Source organism: Azolla caroliniana, unplaced genomic scaffold (genome assembly GCF_043228905.1).
Source record: "Azolla caroliniana isolate FFs.n. ecotype wild unplaced genomic scaffold, voAzoCaro1.0.p SCAF_2, whole genome shotgun sequence".
Lineage (NCBI taxonomy): Eukaryota > Viridiplantae > Streptophyta > Polypodiopsida > Salviniales > Salviniaceae > Azolla > Azolla caroliniana.
In genome coordinates this window covers 3304542-3323312 of record NW_028230437.1, presented here as the reverse complement: position 1 = coordinate 3323312, position 18771 = coordinate 3304542, and the positions used below count along the sequence as shown (strand labels likewise).

The following is an 18771-nucleotide window of genomic DNA, read 5'->3' as shown; positions in this document are numbered from 1 at the left end:
CCATGTGATGTCTTCTTCCAATCTATCCTTCCACTTAACCTTATAGCGATGAACAAATTTTGACCTTAGGTTTCTAGACCTATGGTCGAGGATTTTCTCAGGTTCATGTGGAGCAAAATGATCATCCTCTAATGTCGATAAATTAGACGGTGTTACAACATTATCATCATAACCAATTGCCTCCTTTAATCGACTCACGTGGAATACGGGATGAACCATCACATTGGAAGGCAAATCCAAACGATAAGCATTGGGACCTATACGTTTTAAAACTTTATATGGTCCACAATACCTTGGGGCTAATTTTGCACACGGTCCTATTCTCAATGTTTCTGAGTTCTTAGGAACTCGTAGAAAAACTTGTTGTCCTACGTGAAATTCCCTCGGTTTTCTATCATGGTTCGCATAAAAGACATTTCTATCCTGCACCATCTTAAGGTTTTCTTCTGCCAATTTACGTGCTTCAAGCATATCAGAAAGAAAATCCTTTGTACTGTCCAAAGTATGCGAATCAAACGAAACATCAATATGAGGACGTGACGTATAACCATACATCAACATGAACGGACTGTATTTTGTTGATGTATGCTTAGCTCTGTTGTAGGCAAATTCCACCATAGGAAGGTAAGTCTCCCATAATGAGGGTTTTTGCGCTACATATGCTCTCAACATATCCTCTAATATCTTATTCACTCTCTCAATCTGCCAATCTGACTGAGGATGATCAGAAGAACTGAGACTCAAGGTTGTTTGCAGTTTTTGCATAACTTTTGACCAAAATGTACTTGTAAACTTGGAGTCTTGATCACTTACAAACTCCATTGGTAGACCATATAAGTTATAAAGATGTTTAATAAACTTAATTGGCAATTGCTTTGCGGTAATTGTGGATTTTGTTGGAATGAATCTTGCCATCTTGGTAAGCCGATCAACAACCACCCAAATGGTCCAACTATGAAATCCATGGATATACTTTGCCACTTTTCAGCTAGAATATCGAGAGGTTGCAATAAGCCAACTTTTTTTTGTCACTCAGCCTTAATGACCTGACATTGTGGACAATGAATGACATAGGACTCTACCTCCGGTTTCATTTTTGGCCAGAAAAACCTAGCTTTAATCAAAGCTAATGTTCTTTGTACACCTAGATGTCCAGCAAAAGGGGCATCATGACATTCATACAGAATTTTATTCTTGATGTCCTTTATGTGTGGTATGAAAACCTTACTATTGCGGTACAATAACCCATTTGCAACATAGTAAAGGTTCTTCGGGGTAGATGTGGTTCCATGATCGACGTCAATACCTGTTTCAGCTCTCTTCCAGAACTTTGAAAATGTTCTGTCATCAAGGTATTTTTGTTTACCCCGGATCAAATCATATAAGTCGTCGTTAAATTCCACAAAACTTAGGGCATTAATTTCTGGAATACAACTCAGGGCATCTGCAACGGAATTCAAAGCCCCTTTTCGATATCTAATTTCGAAATCAAAGTCTTGCATCAACTCCACCCATCTTGCCTTTCGACCCTCAAAATTCTTTTGAGAGAGGAAGTATTGCAAGGATTTGTGATCCATTAAAACAGTAAATTTACTACCATATAAATAATGTCGCCATTTCTTTAAGGCATAAATAATAGCAAATAATTCTTTTTCTTGAACCAAGTAATTTCTTTGGGCCGAATCCAATTTTTTGCTTTCAAAAGCAATTGGTCTCCCAATTTGAAATAATGCAACCCCAATAGCATAATCACTTGCATCCGTTTCAACTTCGAATGTTTGATTAGGATCAGGTATAGCTAAAGTAGGTGCATTCACAATTAATGACTTCAACTTATTGAAGGTTTCTTCAAGAGAGGCATTCCACTCAATAGGTTTAGTGGACTTTCTTGTAATACGCTTCAATAGGTTCGTTCGTAAATGGTGCAGTGTAGGATGAATAGTTTTGAAGAGATCTTCTTAGGAATCCAACAAATCCTAAGAAAGATCGTAGCTCCTTAACATTTGAAGGTCGTGGCCAATTTAATACTTCTATCTTAGATTTATCAATAGACACACCCGACCTAGATATGTGGTGTCCAAGATACGTAATCTCCTTTTGAAAGAAATCACATTTAGATAGTTTGGCAAATAGCTTGTATTCACGAAGCTTGTCCAAAACTATTCGAACATGACGAATATGATCCTCAAATGTATTACTATATACCATGATATCATCAAGGAATACGACCACGAAATCACAAAGCTGATCTCTGAATATATCATTCATCATTTGCTGGAATGTGGTTGGAGCATCAGTCAACCCAAATGGTAGAACCCGAAACTCATAATGACCATAACGAGTTCAGAAAGCAGTTTTGGAAACATGTTCTTCCGAAACCCAGATCTAATGATAGCCAGTGCGCAATTCTATCTTAGTAAAATATCTTGCACTTTGGAGTCTATCTATCAAGTCATCAAAACGAGGCAAAGGGTAGGAATTGCGAATGGAGAATTTATTCAAACCTTTGTAATTCACACACATTCGCCAAGTTCCATCCTTCTTCTTGGCTAAGATGACGGGAGCTCCCCATGGCGATTTATTATACCGGATGTGTCCCATCCTCAAGTATTCCTTGATTTGTCGCGCAATTTCATCCTCTTCAATTTGACTCAACCGATATGGGGGTATGCTCACAGGTTTAGTGCCTGGAACCAGGTTTATCTTATGATCTATAGACCGAGAAGGAGGTAGTTCTTGAGGTAACTTATCCGGGAATATCTCCTTAAAATTCGACAAGATGTCTCGTAGAGCATCTTTCTCAAAATCATCCAATGAACTAATATCTAGAAATTGATACAGTGGATCATTGGGCTCTAATATACATGCATCAAATTGTGCATCGACGTTTTGATCATAAGCATAAAGATGATTAACAGACATTAAATTGTTTATCGCAATCCCATGAATAAAAACTTGTTGGTTGTTATTTCCTTCAAAAGAAATAGTATGATTCGGCCAATCGATAGAAAGACTATGTCTATTATAAAACCATATGTAACCAAGAACTACATCTACCGTTCGTAAACGCATTACATGAAAAGTCAACTTTTCAATGTAGTTATTTATTATTAGGGGTACACCATGTGCAATTAATGAATGCCTTTGGACACGGCCTCCCGTAGTAAGGACTTTGTAGTCGTGGTAACTTTTGGTTGTTTTTATTCGTAATATTTGCACCATATTAGAGTCAAGAAAATTATGAGTGCTACCACAGTCAAATAGTATAGTTACACTTTGATTGTGGATAGTCCCATAAGTTTTAAGGCTTTCTTTGCGGATTGTTGGAGTTACCGCTCTCCTTTCTCCGCCTACACTCGTTGGCTTTATGCCCAGGCTTCTTACAAAAGTTGCAGATTATTACCCGCCTTTTCGCATTGTCGCCTTAACCTATCAGAGAAGGTTGGTATCTACGTTTACCGCTTTCTCCTTCCGACTCTTTTGGTTGGTAACGAGCTTTTGTGTCAAACGGAATGCGGGCATGTTCCGCTTCTCCCAAGGTCTTGGGTTGATGAGCGTGGATCTCATAATGAAAATCTTTATTATGAAAACTATTAATATATAATCCTATCAATATTTCCTCATTAGATGCCGACAAAAGTCCATGCTTTGTTATCAAGTCGCGGAAATACTGATTGAATTGGTCAATAGTCCTACCCTTATCTGACAAGTGACACATACCTTGTATCACTTGAGAAGTCTTCTTGGGACGAACAAATTCCATCCTGAGAGTCTTTTCAAATGCCTCCCACGTTCCTGGTTTTCTATCCAATTGCTCCCACCATGAGTTTGTGGCACCGATCATCTCACGAACCGCCATGTCGATCTTTTCAGAGTCATTCTAAATATTCTCGAGGCAAAAGTGAGCATTCCATCGATTTATCCAACAGCTCACAAACTCGTGGTTGCGTTGCTTATCCCTTCCCGAGAACTGTTGAGGAGTAAATGAAGGTTTCTTTCTATTGCTTAATGTGGAAGCGTGTGCCTTTAACTCTAAAATTTGTTGTTGAAGGTTTTCAAATTGATGGCTATTGGCATCAAGACGCCCTTCAAGTTTGGAGGAGAACGCAGTTGTGACCATTGTCATTGACTTGACAATATCATCTTGCGTTTTGTGAAAATCATCCCTCATGACAAATTCGATATCGTCGCTAATATCCTCGTCACGGACCGGAGATATTGGTCGGTCGTCCTCATCTCGCATAGGAGAATTTGGATGACCTTGACGGGTGGGAGATGTGGGATGTGTCAGAAAACTACGATGATTGGGAGATGTGTGATGTGCGGAATTGTGAGAGGAGGAACTGTTGAGGAGTAAATGAAGGTTTCTTTGTATTGCTTGATGTGGAAGAGTGTGCCTTTAACTCTAAAATTTGTTGTTGAAGGTTTTCAAATTGATGGTTATTGGCATCAAGAAGCCCTTCAAGTTTGGAGGAGAACGCAGTTGTGACCATTGTCATTGACTTGACAATATCATCTTGCGTTTTGTGGAAATCATCCCTCGTGACAAATTCGATATTGTCGTTAATATCCTCGTCACGGACCGGAGATATTGGTCGGTCGTCCTCATCTTGCATAGGAGAAATTGGATGACCTTGACGGTGGGAGATGTGGGATGTGTTAGAAAACTACGATGATTGGGAAATGTGTAATGTGCGGAATTGTGAGAGGAGGAACTGTTGAGGAGTAAATGAAAGTTTCTTTGTATTGCTTGATGTGGAAGAGTGTGCCTTTAACTCTAAAATTTGGTGTTGAATGTTTTCAAATTGATGGCTATTGGCATCAAGAAGCCCTTCAAGTTTGGAGGAGAACGCAGTTGTGACCATTGTCATTGACTTGACAATATCATCTTGCGTTTTGTGGAAATCATCCCTCGTGACCATGGTTGTTAGGTACATTAGGTACGGTATGGATACCATACGTATATAACGTATTAAGTATTAATACGTGTATAATACCTCCCAATTTAAAAATACGTTAAATACGTTTTGTAATATGTTAAATACTTATCAAATACATAAAATACGTATTTTACGTATAGTACATAAAATACTTCTAGAATTTGAAAATTATTTACATTTCAAGAAAATATTTGTAATATTGTAAACACTATCTGTAGTCGCTGGATATGTACACCCCCCTTTTGAAACCATCTCCTCAAAACAAAAAATAGGCTCCTTGTTTGGTATTTCTTACCATCAATGAGTTTAGTGAAACCACATCTCACACCACTAGAGTGTTAAACAAGTACTGGGCAGTCGACAATAACCCACAATTCACATACATGTTGACTATTGTGTTATCAACAAGGACATCTTTTTCAAAGCCTATTTTGATGATGTCGGCATGTATTTCTCGGTCTTTTTGTCCATCTCTCAAGCTTCCACAAGTTTTCAACCCACAAGACAATGAAAATGCATGTGTCAAGAGGCAACAATGTTTCCTCATCTTTTCAAAGCAATCCAATGCCTCTTGAGTCCTTATTATGTCCATATTCAGCATATCCCGATTCTCGCCATGAGTGATCTCCATGAAACTATATCTCGAACCAAATTTCTCTCAAACATTTCTTGTGCTTCATTTAATGCACCACAGGAGCTTCTATTTCTAACCCTTTCTTTGCAACCTCAACATGAATTTCTTTACACTTGGCTAGAGATCCTACATTGGAACAAGCTTTCAATAGACCCACCAATGTGATTCCATTCATTGAGATACCCTCACATTGCATTTGGTCAAAGAAATAGAATGCATTCTAACAACAAAATTTAGAGCAAAAACCTTAACAAGACATAAGATAAAATATTTCAAGGTCCATGAAAGTAAATGAAGGTAAAAAAGAACCACATGATGAAAATTTTGCTTTAATAAAATACGATATTGATACAACTCTAACTATGTCCAATGTATCAAAATGGAGCTTAGATCAAAGACAAGTAGCATAAGGTTATTGAGCTTAATAATAACGTATAGAAATTAGAAGTATTTGTCTTTAGATCTGGTCCTCATCACCATCTTCATCATCAGATTCTATGTTAGTTGATGACATCAACACTAGTTCTTCGTCCGTAAGATCATCATAATTAGTATGAACTGCTTCTTCTATTGCATTGACATTATCTTGATCGTGTTATTCTCCTATTACAAGAAGACCGCTCATCATCTCTTCTTGTCCTTTGCCTTCGTATTCGATTAATTGGGACTCCATCGCTTGATGTTGTCATATGTGATCTTGTCATGCTCATTGTCCTTCTTCTCAAGCTCATTGTTTCTTGAAAATAAGTTTCATAGAATTCTCTATCCATATCATTTTCATGGCTAATAGATGGAATATCACGAGTCTTAGAGACATCTATCTCATTTGGATTCACCTACAAACAAGTTTATAAAAGCTTTAACTTCTAAGTATCACAAACTAGTGTGTCGATGGCAGAAACTAGTTATTAGTACTTAAGAATATTGAGGAATATAAATTATAAAAAGAATGAATAAAACAATACCTACATTGGAGATGCATTCACAGTCTCAAACTTGCGAACTAGTCATAAGTTCTCTCGCACATATACCAATCGTTCAAGTTGTGCTACCTTTAGTCTGTTTCTATTTTTCGTATGTGCGAGAGCATGTGCATTCCAATTCCTTTCCGCTACCCCAAAAGAGCAATCCTAATAAAAAGTAAAATATGAAATAAAATGTAGTACACAAAAGTGAGCTATTTTAGAACTTAACTATAAAATTAATCATTTTTTCAACACTTGACACTTACTTGGGAAAATATGTGAACAACTAATGCTTGGAGCTTTGGAGTTCTTCCACCAAAATTTTCCCACCAAGTGATTGGCGTCATCATGGATCTCTCCTCACGTGCTAATGCATAGCTAAATGTCCCTGTACCATTCCGATATTCATGCAATTCACGAAATAAGATATCACATTCAAGTGTCGAGTACAATTTTTCCACATAACTCATCCATGCATCCATTAACTCAGGGTTAATAAATGTAGCCTCCTCTCTCCACATCGGATGTAACAAATGAGCTACAAGGTGCATTGGCCTCTTGAACCATTTCCATCGTATATCAAATAACTTCAAAACATCCTCATACCTAAAAGGGTTTTACAAATGAATCAATCTTAAAACATGAACAAACAATTGAAGGTTTAATTTTAGGAAACCATAACAAATTAAAATAAATATGAAACTTACTTGGATTTGTGGGGGATGTTTTCTTCCACTCCTTTTGCTAAAACATCTCCGCTTCTTCGCATAAACTCATATAACAATCCAATAGTGGATCCCTCCCTATCAGTAAGTCGTAAAACACTATACAATGGTGCCATTAGGGTCAAAACAACTTGAAACGAGGACTCAGTAGTAGGATCAAGGATGTAGTTCTTTACATTCATTGCATCAGGCTTATTGCAATCTGACCAAGACCTCCACATGTCACTCACCACTGTTTGCTCAAGAGGATGCCAAACTTTGAGCAAACGTTGTATGACAAGATATATCACACCAAACCTTGTCTTGGAAGGTCTCAAGATGGCGAGGTTACTGTGAGCAGAAAAAAATTCCTAGCATTCCTCTTCTTGCAAAAAAAACGTACAATAGTATTTGCTTTCATCAAAATACTTTTCATCCAAGGCAACTGACCAATGTCCTCCAAAAGCAGATCCAAAGAATGTGTTGCACATGGAGTCCAAACAATATTAGGGAACTCTGATTCTAGCAAAGACCCCATGCAGACACAACTATATACATTGTCTGAAATGACTTGAACCACATTTTCCTTACCAACCTCTCTAATTGCCTCTAAAATTCTTTCAACTAACCAAGAGCTATCAACTATTGGTGTTGAATTAGCATGGCTGCAATCAATGGACTTGAGGAACATTGTCCCATAACAAGATGATACAAGGACATTTACAAGTTGCCTATGAGAAACATCAACCCATCCATCTGTTAGTATAGAACAACAATACTTGGGCCATAATCCTCTTACCCTTTCTAACTTTGCTTGCAAGGATATAACCTCATTTTTCAAGCCTTTCTTCCTCATGTAATTATATGTGACTCCACTATGTTTCTCTCCAATTGTAGAGAAAACTTCTAACATGTTCCGCCAACATGGTGTTTTTAGTAGATTAAATGACAAATTTGCTTCAATGATACATCTCACCTCCATAACGTTTGCATGTTGTTTCCTTTGCATTTGTAACACGTGTCCTTTACGCAATGATTGTTGTTTCGTTATCATTGCTGGTGGATATGGTTGGTGACTACCACCACCCATACATGACATGCTTTGACTTTCACCAACAAAGGTACATGAGCGTGAGGTAGAAACACCTAAAAGAGAAAACATTTCAAGATAAATCATTTACAATTATTTGGCCATTAGTAATGAAGACACCTAATGTAGGCTCTTGTCTATACCTTGTTCAGGCACGTTGAATGAGTCCATCTCTGCAACTATATCTTCTTCTTCACCAATTGTTTGAGTTCCACAATTACCATATAAAGATGTGAGGTCAATCAACAATTCCTTGGCGACATTGATACATTTCGTTACTCCATGGCTGGGTTTTCCAATTAAATGAGCAATCATTCATGTTGCTGACCTGTGCATATGTTTGTTGCAAAATTTACAATTCCAACTTCTATTTCCTGTCTAACTTCTTGTGACATTGAGACAACAGATATCCCAATATTTGTTCTTAATGGGGGGCATTTTCCTAAGTCTTTATGTTCTACAAATCAATAGAATTTAGATATTTAGAAATTACTAAATTAGTGGGTCTATTAATATGTGATACATACTACATCTTATACAGTTTTCAATAGATTTTCAAAAGAATAGATGTTTGTAGATACATTTTTCTGTGTGTATTCTTGCCTACCATAGCTACTCATATCCTTGGGCTGCACTTTCATATTAACCTTCATGTTCATGGCTAGTGAAAACATAATTTAAAACCAATTAAACGAAATACATGATTGAGTTGCACAAGCTATGGATGTTATTATGAGAGATAATACTTATATACCTTTTTTCATTCAAGTCGGTGAGCATGATATGTCCAATTTAGGAAATTATCCCCTTTTTATCTATTTCAATTCCTAGATTAGAAATTAGGAAATAAGGCCACCCTTTTTAGGAAGTCGGTGATGAGTAGTCAGTCACCACCTCTCTCAAGATAATCCCTTAAATTCTTCCAAACTAGGAAATTCTCCCTTTTTGGTTAATGAAAAATCCTAGCTTAGGTTTTAGGAATAAACATCCCCTTTTTGGAAGTCGGTGGGAATAGCTTGCGATTTCCATGAGAATCACTGCTAACAAACATGGGTGATGATCAAAACACCCCTTCAATCATCATCCCCCTATTCTTCCCATCCATTTCACATTCATGCTCCCCCTCTCAAAAAACTAAAATTTTCCCCTTATCTCTCTCCTTTCATCGATTAATAATTGATGATGATCTTATCCATATAATCATAAAATCATCCTATTAATCAACTATATAATCATCCATATAATCCATCCATTATCATGTAATTAACACGCACCCATGGTGATGAATGATTGTGGCCATTTCAATTAAATCTTAGGGCCGATGATCAATTGATTATCGACAATCAACGATCATCACCCTAGTTCTATCAGTCAATTTTAATTAAATTGATTATAAATTATCATTATCCATATATATGATGATCATCAATTATTTTATCAAAAATTCGACCATCAAGCATTACCTATAGTATATTAGGTGGCCAACCTCTAGAGATACGATCTCCACACGTAAGGCCGCCTCATGGGCATAGCCATTAGATCAAGAGGGGTATACGAAAAATAAAATATAAGTATATTTATGATGCTTTTATTTGAATAACTATATATTAAATATCTAAACGTAAAACAAACACATATTAATAATAATTTTATAAAACTTTTTTAACTTTGCGCATCAATGAATCGAACTCATAACCTTTACTTTTAAGGTTATAGCAAGAATATACTAACCAACCCATCACACAAATTTTGTTGTGTTATGGTCTACGTCCGGTTAGGGACTATTACGCGGCAAAGATTGCAGCTGCTTAGAAATTTCTATCTCCAAACCTTAATATATTAATTATACATAACCCCAATATACCACACATCAACATATCTCCCTCAAACGGAATCTTTGTGGCGTTTTTGACACTTCCGCAATCCATCATTTAACATACATTAGTACGTAAAATATATATATATATATAACATATTTTCCCGTATTAAAGCACACAACGCGAATCCAATCAAACATTATTTTTTTAGGATTAAAACTGCTCTAATACCATATGTAATAACCAAGATCATTAATCCTAAAATAAAGATATAAATGATACAATCATACTGAAAATACTCGTTACCACCCATCTGCCCCCACGCTAGAGTCGACAACGCAGACGAGGAATCCCGATCTGTCCCATACCAGTCAGGATCTCCACGTCAGGACCTTGGTAGATGACTAGTCCACATCAAAGAGAGCTTCGTTTGAACCACTCATGGGGCTCCCCTTAACCAAGGAGGGTCTCCCCTATTTATAGGACCTAGGCCATGTAATGACATCTACCTGACCAATCATGTGCGGGGTACCCTATGACACACATTAGTTCAGTCCAATAAACCGATGACTCAGATATTACAGTATGATAGCCCCCTAATAAGCACATCTAAACCAATGAACATTTCAAAAACACTAGTGTTCGTTAGGAAGATCTAATATGTAGTGATCACTAACGGCTTATATCCATAGATATATAGAACAAAATAAGAAAAAAGCAAACGCCTCATATCAATAAATTCGTAGCATATCTAATTGGGAATAAATATATAGTCCATCTATATGTATATAGAGAAATCGATGTAATATTTAACATTTGATATATAAATAAATATATACACACACACCACATATCCCACCCCCAAAAAAACGCAAGTTTTTAAAATTTTGTTTATTTATTTATTTTTGGTTCCCAACACGCAAGGTAGTTCTCATCAAGATTCAAACAAAGTTTGGAGCGACAATGTGCGTCGTACCTTAGGTCGTGCCTAGGATTGCACATGCTTAGCTAATAAGAGCCATAGCCACATTGTCATAGTTTCAACATAAGTCAAGCGACCCCTTATAAGAACGTAGCTAGCCTCATATAGGCAGAAGCCCTAGGCCATAGCGTGTTCACACTTGACTACTTTATGTAAAGTGGTCAAGTGATTATACACTTAATAGTTATCCCACGCCACAGAATTGAGTATTACAATTCATACCCGCAAGTACTCATCATAAGATTAGGGCAACCGACAGAAAATATATCTCATGATCAATTATGGTTATGCATGTAACAACATACCAGACGATGTGCGGTTTGGTGGGAGTGAATTTTGTGATGTGGCCCAGTCCAAAGGTTGAAATAGATAAAATGGAGGACAATAGGAAAACCTTAAAAACATAAATAAATAACCAAAAAAAACAAATATATTAACAAAAATTAAGAAACCTATATAAGCCACAAACTACGTGTGACAATATGTAGAGTGTGACATTTTGGATGGTTTGGGGAGTTAAGAGTTTTTGGGAGGATTATTATTTAAGATTTAGGGTTTCTTCATACTTTTCATCATCTCCGTTCTTTTCCTTGCTTTGCGGCTTGAGAGTTAAGGGTTTGGTGGGAGGTGGACCATTTCTCCACCACCATCTCTATTCTATTTCTATTAGGGATTGGGTGAGTGTGAAAAAGGTTTTGTCTCGTTCGAGAGGTGGAAAGTGCCAAATACGGTAATATAATGGACGTATTCACATTATCCCAGTGGAGAAAACTAAATTAGGCTATTCTTGTAGATAACATAAAGGGCAGTTACCCTAGCTTTGTTAGCATATAACCATCTTTGTAAGCTAGTTTGAAGATGATGTTGTAATTGCCATTTTGAATAATACAGTTCGTATTTTGTTGTTCTCTCTCTCATTCTCTTCGTCTTGTTGCAAGTTTGTTTCAATTACCTTTGTTCATTGTTTCATATTCATCAAATTGTTGTCTATCAGCATATAGTGTATTGTCTCCCCATTTCCAACAGACAGGAAGAGAGAAACTGGAGTTTGGTTCAATGATTGAGGAAAGGAACTTGAATTCGCATAGAGCACCTCACATCAACAAGAGGTGGCGTAGCCGTTGATTAGCCATTGATTCACTTTAACTTCCAAGCTAAGGTTGAGTTCGAGCTACCCTCGAGTTTAGGATAAACTAGAGTCCAACAATATCCTTGAGTCCAAGCTAAGCTCAATTCCCGACGAAGCTCTAGTCTGAGCTACCCTCGAGTCCAAGCTAAGCTTGAATCCCAACTAAGCTCTAGTATGAGCTACCCTCAAGTCCTTGATAAGCTCAAGACTGAGCTAAGCTCGAGTCCATGCATAGCTTGACTCCAGGTTTAGCTCAACTCCAAAGGACCCACGATTCCAAAGGAGCCCATGGCTCCAATGGCTAGAATTAAAGTGAGGATAAATCTTTCGTTGAAAAGAGGGAATTTTACTATGTGACCCACAAAAGGGGTTTTTGTAGGATCCCTCTCAAAAAATCTTATCCTCCCTAAGTTCAGGTCCCCCATGGTCCCGCTCATGTAGCATGCACACACACACACGTTTATGTGACAATGAGCAACTCTGAGATTTATCCAAGACATGCAATTAGTAAATTGATTCACTATCCAAAGAGCCATATACTCGATGGATGATCTCTACTAGGGATACAACCAATTGTAGCTTGTCATCGGAAGCCGAGACATCACTTCCATTAGGACTTCAATAGGACTACTATATACGTGTATCTTGCCACAAGGAGTGAACAACTCAATCACACATATGATGAACGACATCACAAGGTCTACAAAAAGGTACACCACCTATCCAATTCTCGGCAACAATCTAACAAGAATGAAACCATTAGCTAATTGTGTTGATCATGCAACATTTGATGCCCCTTTCGGAGAATTGGTAGATGTTCACAAGTAATTGGTTGAGCTTTTTATAAGCTCTCTTAGCTATAAACACATAGTGAGAAGAAATATGTTTCTTCAAACCCTCTGTATTTCCTCTCTTTTTTATCATTTTTGTATATTTTGTGATTAATTATGTTAAATTTTCCTTAATTGTTTCACTAAAATTTTAATTTAAGGGTGGTGGTTGTTGACTCCCTGTTTTTGGGAAGGGGAACAACTTGACAAAAGAAACCACAATAAAACAAACACACCTTAAAAAAAGCGCTCAAATTCATGAGGACGAGTTAAGTCATATGAAAGAGTAAGAAGTGTTTCTAGAGATGATTAAGGAAAATTTCTAAGGTCAATTTATAAAGTTCCTTTAGACTATTTACAAAAGTCCTAGGGATGATTTAGAAAAAAAGTCCTAGGGTCCATTAAGAAAAAGTCTAAGGAAGAAAAGAAAATTTTCACCAAAACAAATCATTTGAGATGACTTAGGGAAAATTCAGAAAGACAAAAAGCAAAAGTTCTAGGGAAGATTTAGAAAAAGAGTTATATGGAGGATTTAAAAAAGACTCCTAGGGCCAATTAAGAAAAAGAGTCTTAGAGATTAACTAAGAAAAAGTCCAAGGATGGAAATAAATGTTTTCAAAGCAAAATAGACAAACTGCATACACAAACACACACACACACACACACACACAAGAAGAAGAAGTAAAGAAAGAACCTTGTTCAAGAAAATGGAGAACAAGATGAAAACTCGGTGAAACACCTAAGAAATGAGAAACCCATTGGGACTTAGTGCCAAGACAGGAAACTTATAAGAGGAATGACATAGACGACGTGCACACCAATGGGATTCGAGTATGGTTTTATCAAGACATACTTAATCAACAGAACTTTAATACAAATAGAATGCATGCCCATAACATAGGAACTTGTAACATTCACTGATGTTGTTATCACAACCAATGATATTTAAAAAAAAAAAACAACAATGTTATACACAAATAACGTAGGTGAGATTAGGTCACTAATATTTATAAAACATAAGTTCACTAATGTTTTAAAGGGATTGATAGCTCAGGCATGGTAAGTCGAATCAGATTCTTCTATTCACCTTGTTTTCGTTTTATTTAGTATATTGATTAGTAAGACATTCTTTACAAATGTGTAGATATACTAATGGACATATGTATGATAGACATGAAATTAGTTATTAGATCACCCACTTAAGAAAAAAACTAAACAAGAAGTAACCTTTAATGATCTACAAAGTGCTTTAGAAAAGAGGAGCTTTAGAACAAACAAAGACCGTGATTAAGTTGACCCACACTCTTGCCAATTGCAGAATTTGTGTACAATAACAATGACTCCAAGTGGATTGACACATTAAAGCTATGGCTAAATACAATTTCTATCCATGCTCATTGATGGCACAACCACCCCAAGCATGCACAAATTCCACTATTGAAGCACATATCCATAAGCTCCAAGAAACCCGCACTATGCTCATTGGTTATCTACAACAAGTTCAAATGCACTAAAAGAAGCATGTAGGATTGAGAAAAAAATACATACTATATTACAACAAAAAGAATATTTTTCATAAATCTTTACAAAATTATTCATGAGTCATCCGATGATGAATTATTCATCTCTTGTCCTGTCAGATCCTTGGTTGAATGTGCAGGGGAAGCTTGGCCAATCCATTGGTCTCGTTCAATCTAAAGAACATATTGAGTTCCATGAATTTCTCGAAAGTTATTAAAATTTTGTTTATTAAAATCATAGTTATTAGGGTCTAATAACGGATAGAGATCATAAATTGCATTTACCTTTAGATTTGGTGGTAAATACATGTTTGTCAAATAATTGTAGCCTTTGTATCTGGCTATTTTTTGCCAATCCTCGTAGGGGAGCACCCAAAATCTATCATTTAGAAAATGAAAAAACATGAATCAAGACTACTCATTTCATGTTTTCAAAAACTCAAACTCGAAACACATTACATTTATGAAATGGGCATTAAAGCCTTTTATTATTATATATTTTTTAAAAAGTTACTACTTCCATTAGTTAAGAAAAAGTACATGGGATAATATACAACTCACTTGTTACAAGCCAATTTGCATCGCTACAAGAAAACATGCATAAAGGAAACAACAAAGCCTCAACACAGTATTAGTCAACAGAATCCCCTCAACATGAGCCTCACACAACCCACATACAGGAAAGACATCCTCCAATCTCTTCACATTTCAGCACCCACCTCTATGTTTGGTACCCACGAAGGACAATGTAAATGGTTCGGACAATGTGGTGATACCGGAGAAGTTATCAATGTGAATGGTTCGGAGAATGTGATGATACCAAAAAAGTTATCAATGCGAATGGTTTGGATAATGTGATGATACGGGAAAAGTTATCAATGCCAAGGGTCTAGGAAAGAATGGGAAGATAATCCAGTTGGGATCAGTAGTTGTCAGTGCTCATTGGTCCCCGATTAGAATTGGGGCACGAGGCGGTAAGAAATGGAAGGTGAATCCATTAGACGATGAGGTTGAGGAGGATTGGATCTTGTATGTAGTTGAAGGCAAGCCACTTGAGTGTTTAGAATGGGATCCTGCAGAATATATGTGGAGGGGCAAACATGATAAATCAAGAGGTTTCTTTGACTACTCAACTTGCTTGGGGAGAAAGTTATGCTTGCATTGTGAGAAGTGTGCCAACAAATTGACCCATGTAGTTGTCGACTCGGATAGAACTAGGAGTAGGATATAGAACTCATCCCTCCCTGAGAGGGTCAAGGTATTTTTTTGGTTAATCACCCATCGGGTTGTTCCAACCAGAGAGTGGTTGGGGAAAAAGGGTGCCATGAGTAATTGCAAGGCGTGTGGAGTGAGTTTGGAGGACATCCCACATTATTTGGGGAGTTGCTTGTGAGCCCAAGAATTTTGGACAAGGAGCTTAAGAATTTTGGCTCAATGCGGGGTTAAAGTTCAGGTATCAAGTGCAACAGTTGTTTGGTTAGTGATTGAATCGGCTGCGTGGTTTCATGGTGGAATGGAAATAGTCCTTCCTTAAAGGTGTTGCATGGAACTTTACAACCTTCAGCTCAAGGAGGTTCATTCTACATACAGGAAAGGCAAGTGTGGGTATCTAGGTGCAAGGAGTCGTTTACCGGGAAGCGAACCCCATCGGCTGAGAGTTTAATGATGATTTGGTTTAATCTTATTTCTACACTACAAGGAGAGTTTGATAGCCTTTAGGGGCCCTCCAACGCAAGTGAAGAAGCTAGATATTGTTTCCTTCTGAAATGGAGAGGTTCTCCGATGCTGCAAATGGTGGATGGCAATGCAAAGAGGATTTATCAACCGCCCGATGGTTGTTTTCTCCGAGGGTACCAAAGATAGAGGTGTGTGCCGAAATGTGAAGAGATTGGAGGATGTCTTTGCTGAATGTGGATTGTGTGAGGCTCATGTTGAGGGTATTATGTCGAATAATATTGTGTTGAGGTGTGCAAAAATAGTGCTCTGCCATAACCATGTCTCAATCACAATGGAAGAAACAAAAATACATAAATAAGATGACACAGAATATTAACGTGGAAAACCCTAATCAGGAAAAAACCACGAGAGCCCGCAAACCAGGATCACTATAGAGAAGAGGTACAACTGTGTGAGACTCAGAGGCAACGAGCTCGAGCTCTACCTTCGCCAACCGGCGGTTACAACAACAAAACCTTTCTATTTTGCTCACTTTCTCTCTCTCTCTCTCTCTCTCTCTCTCTCTCTCTCTCTACAACAACAATGATAACAAATCACACTACATAACAGTATTGCCCTAGTTATATTTATACTTATATAACTTTAGGTTATCTACAAATATGACCTCGAACAATCACATCTGAATATATATATACATATACTAGTCTTCTGGCCGATACCAACCGGATATCTTCTGGATCCATCCGGTCTAGTTCCTTCCTTTGGCTCGTCCGGTTCTCATCCGGAGGGACCTGTTTCCCAACAAACTCCCCCTTCACTCCGGCATGGGATGTCTCGTTAGTACAATCCGTCTACAACACGCGTCCAGCTTGTCAGCTAACAACACTTTGGTCAACATGTCTGATCCGGTGTCCTCGGTATGGCTCTTCGTCAGTGAAAATTCTTTATCTTCTACCTTCTCCCGAAGCCAGTCATATCTCCTCTGGATGTGCTTAGTCCGAGAGTAGTAGGTCACGTTCTTCACAAGGTGGATGGCACTTTGACTGTCGTAGTAGAGCCAGAATTCCTCCTGCCTAATCCTTAGCTCTCTATTGAAGTCCTTCATCCATATTACCTCTTTGCCAACTTCTACAACCACCATGTATTCCGCTTCCGTTGTTGAAAGTGCAAAGGACTTCTGCAACCTTGACTGTCACGATACGGCTCCCCCTGCATAAGTCATGACGTATCCAGATGTAGACCGGCTGGTATCTGCATCAGCTGATATGTTCGAATCGGTGAAGCCTTCCAATAGGGGTTTACCAGAGCCGAATCGAAGGCACATGCTCGAGGTGCCTTTCAGATACCGAAGTATCCACTTGACATTGGTCTAGTGTTCTCTTACCGGATTGCTCATGAACCGGCTAACTAGTCGACTGCATATCTGATATCCGGTCCTGTACACACCATTGTGTACATGAGGCTTCTAACTGCGGAGGCATATAGTATCTTCATCATCTCTGACTTCTCTACCTTTGTCTTCGGGCTCTACGTTGTCGTGCCTTTCGGCGCCAGATCGTTGCGTGAGTCGGGTGGGAACCACTGAGGTTTTGGACTAGGAGAAAGAAGAATATGAGATGAGGCTAGTAATGAATAGATTATTAGAAAGAGAGATAGAAATTTCGTGAATCCCACGAGTGTATTGTATTCGATTAATCAATATTTAGATAAGAATATGTATTTAGATTGAAAGAAAGATATAAGAAACTTGTGAATCCCACAAGTATAGATTATATTATTTTCGTGAATCCCACGATTATATTAATCGGTTGGTGTTTTCGGAAATATATCCAATTTCCAAATATTTCACACACCTATTACATTGTGCTCCCCATCCTTATGTAGTGATGAGGGAGTCCATGCTTTTTCTATAGATAGACTATATGCTTTATCTAAAGTGATCATGCTTTTTCTAACTTGTGCGTTTCTAACTTGTGCGTTTTTTATCAACTATAGCGTTCATGCACGCTAGATGTGCATGCGTAGCTTTTTCTTTTAGCATGCGTTTTCTTTTAGCTAAAGTTTATCCTAGGTGAACTAAGGTTTCTATGTGGAACATCTACTTTTGAACACTAATGAAATGCTAGTGTAATGGTAAGACATTACATTATTAACATGGAGGTGCAAGGTTCGAATCTTGCCCTATGCATGTTATATATATTTTAATATTTTCTACTATTTATTCATATTTATTAAATCGGTACTTTATAAGTTTTTCACGTAGTGTACGAAATACACTACGACAACGTTCCAAACAGCTTGCAATTTTCCGGAAGTGCCAATCCAACCGGCTTTGCCTCCGACATTATTAGAGACCTGTACTAAAGTAAGCATTAGATAAGGATAGATCTAGGTAGATAGAAAGAAAGGAGAGAGAGAAAGAAGGTTGCCGATCCACCCGACCACCCCCGAGCGAAGGGATCGAGACGGACTTGAGCCTCGAT

At 37.6% G+C, this 18771-nt stretch overlaps 1 protein-coding gene across 1 annotated transcript; it reads right to left on the bottom strand.

Moving 5' to 3' along the window:
- Nucleotides 1–6787: 6787 nt before the first annotated feature.
- Nucleotides 6788–7491, bottom strand: LOC147867107 (uncharacterized). Its single transcript, XM_087339662.1, has 2 exons — nucleotides 7247–7491; nucleotides 6788–7145 (listed from the first exon to the last, which is right to left on the bottom strand). Exons 1-2 carry the CDS (start codon nucleotides 7483–7485, stop codon nucleotides 6788–6790), a joined length of 597 nt encoding a protein of 198 aa, XP_087195788.1. The 5' UTR covers nucleotides 7486–7491.
- Nucleotides 7492–18771: the final 11280 nt, after the last annotated feature.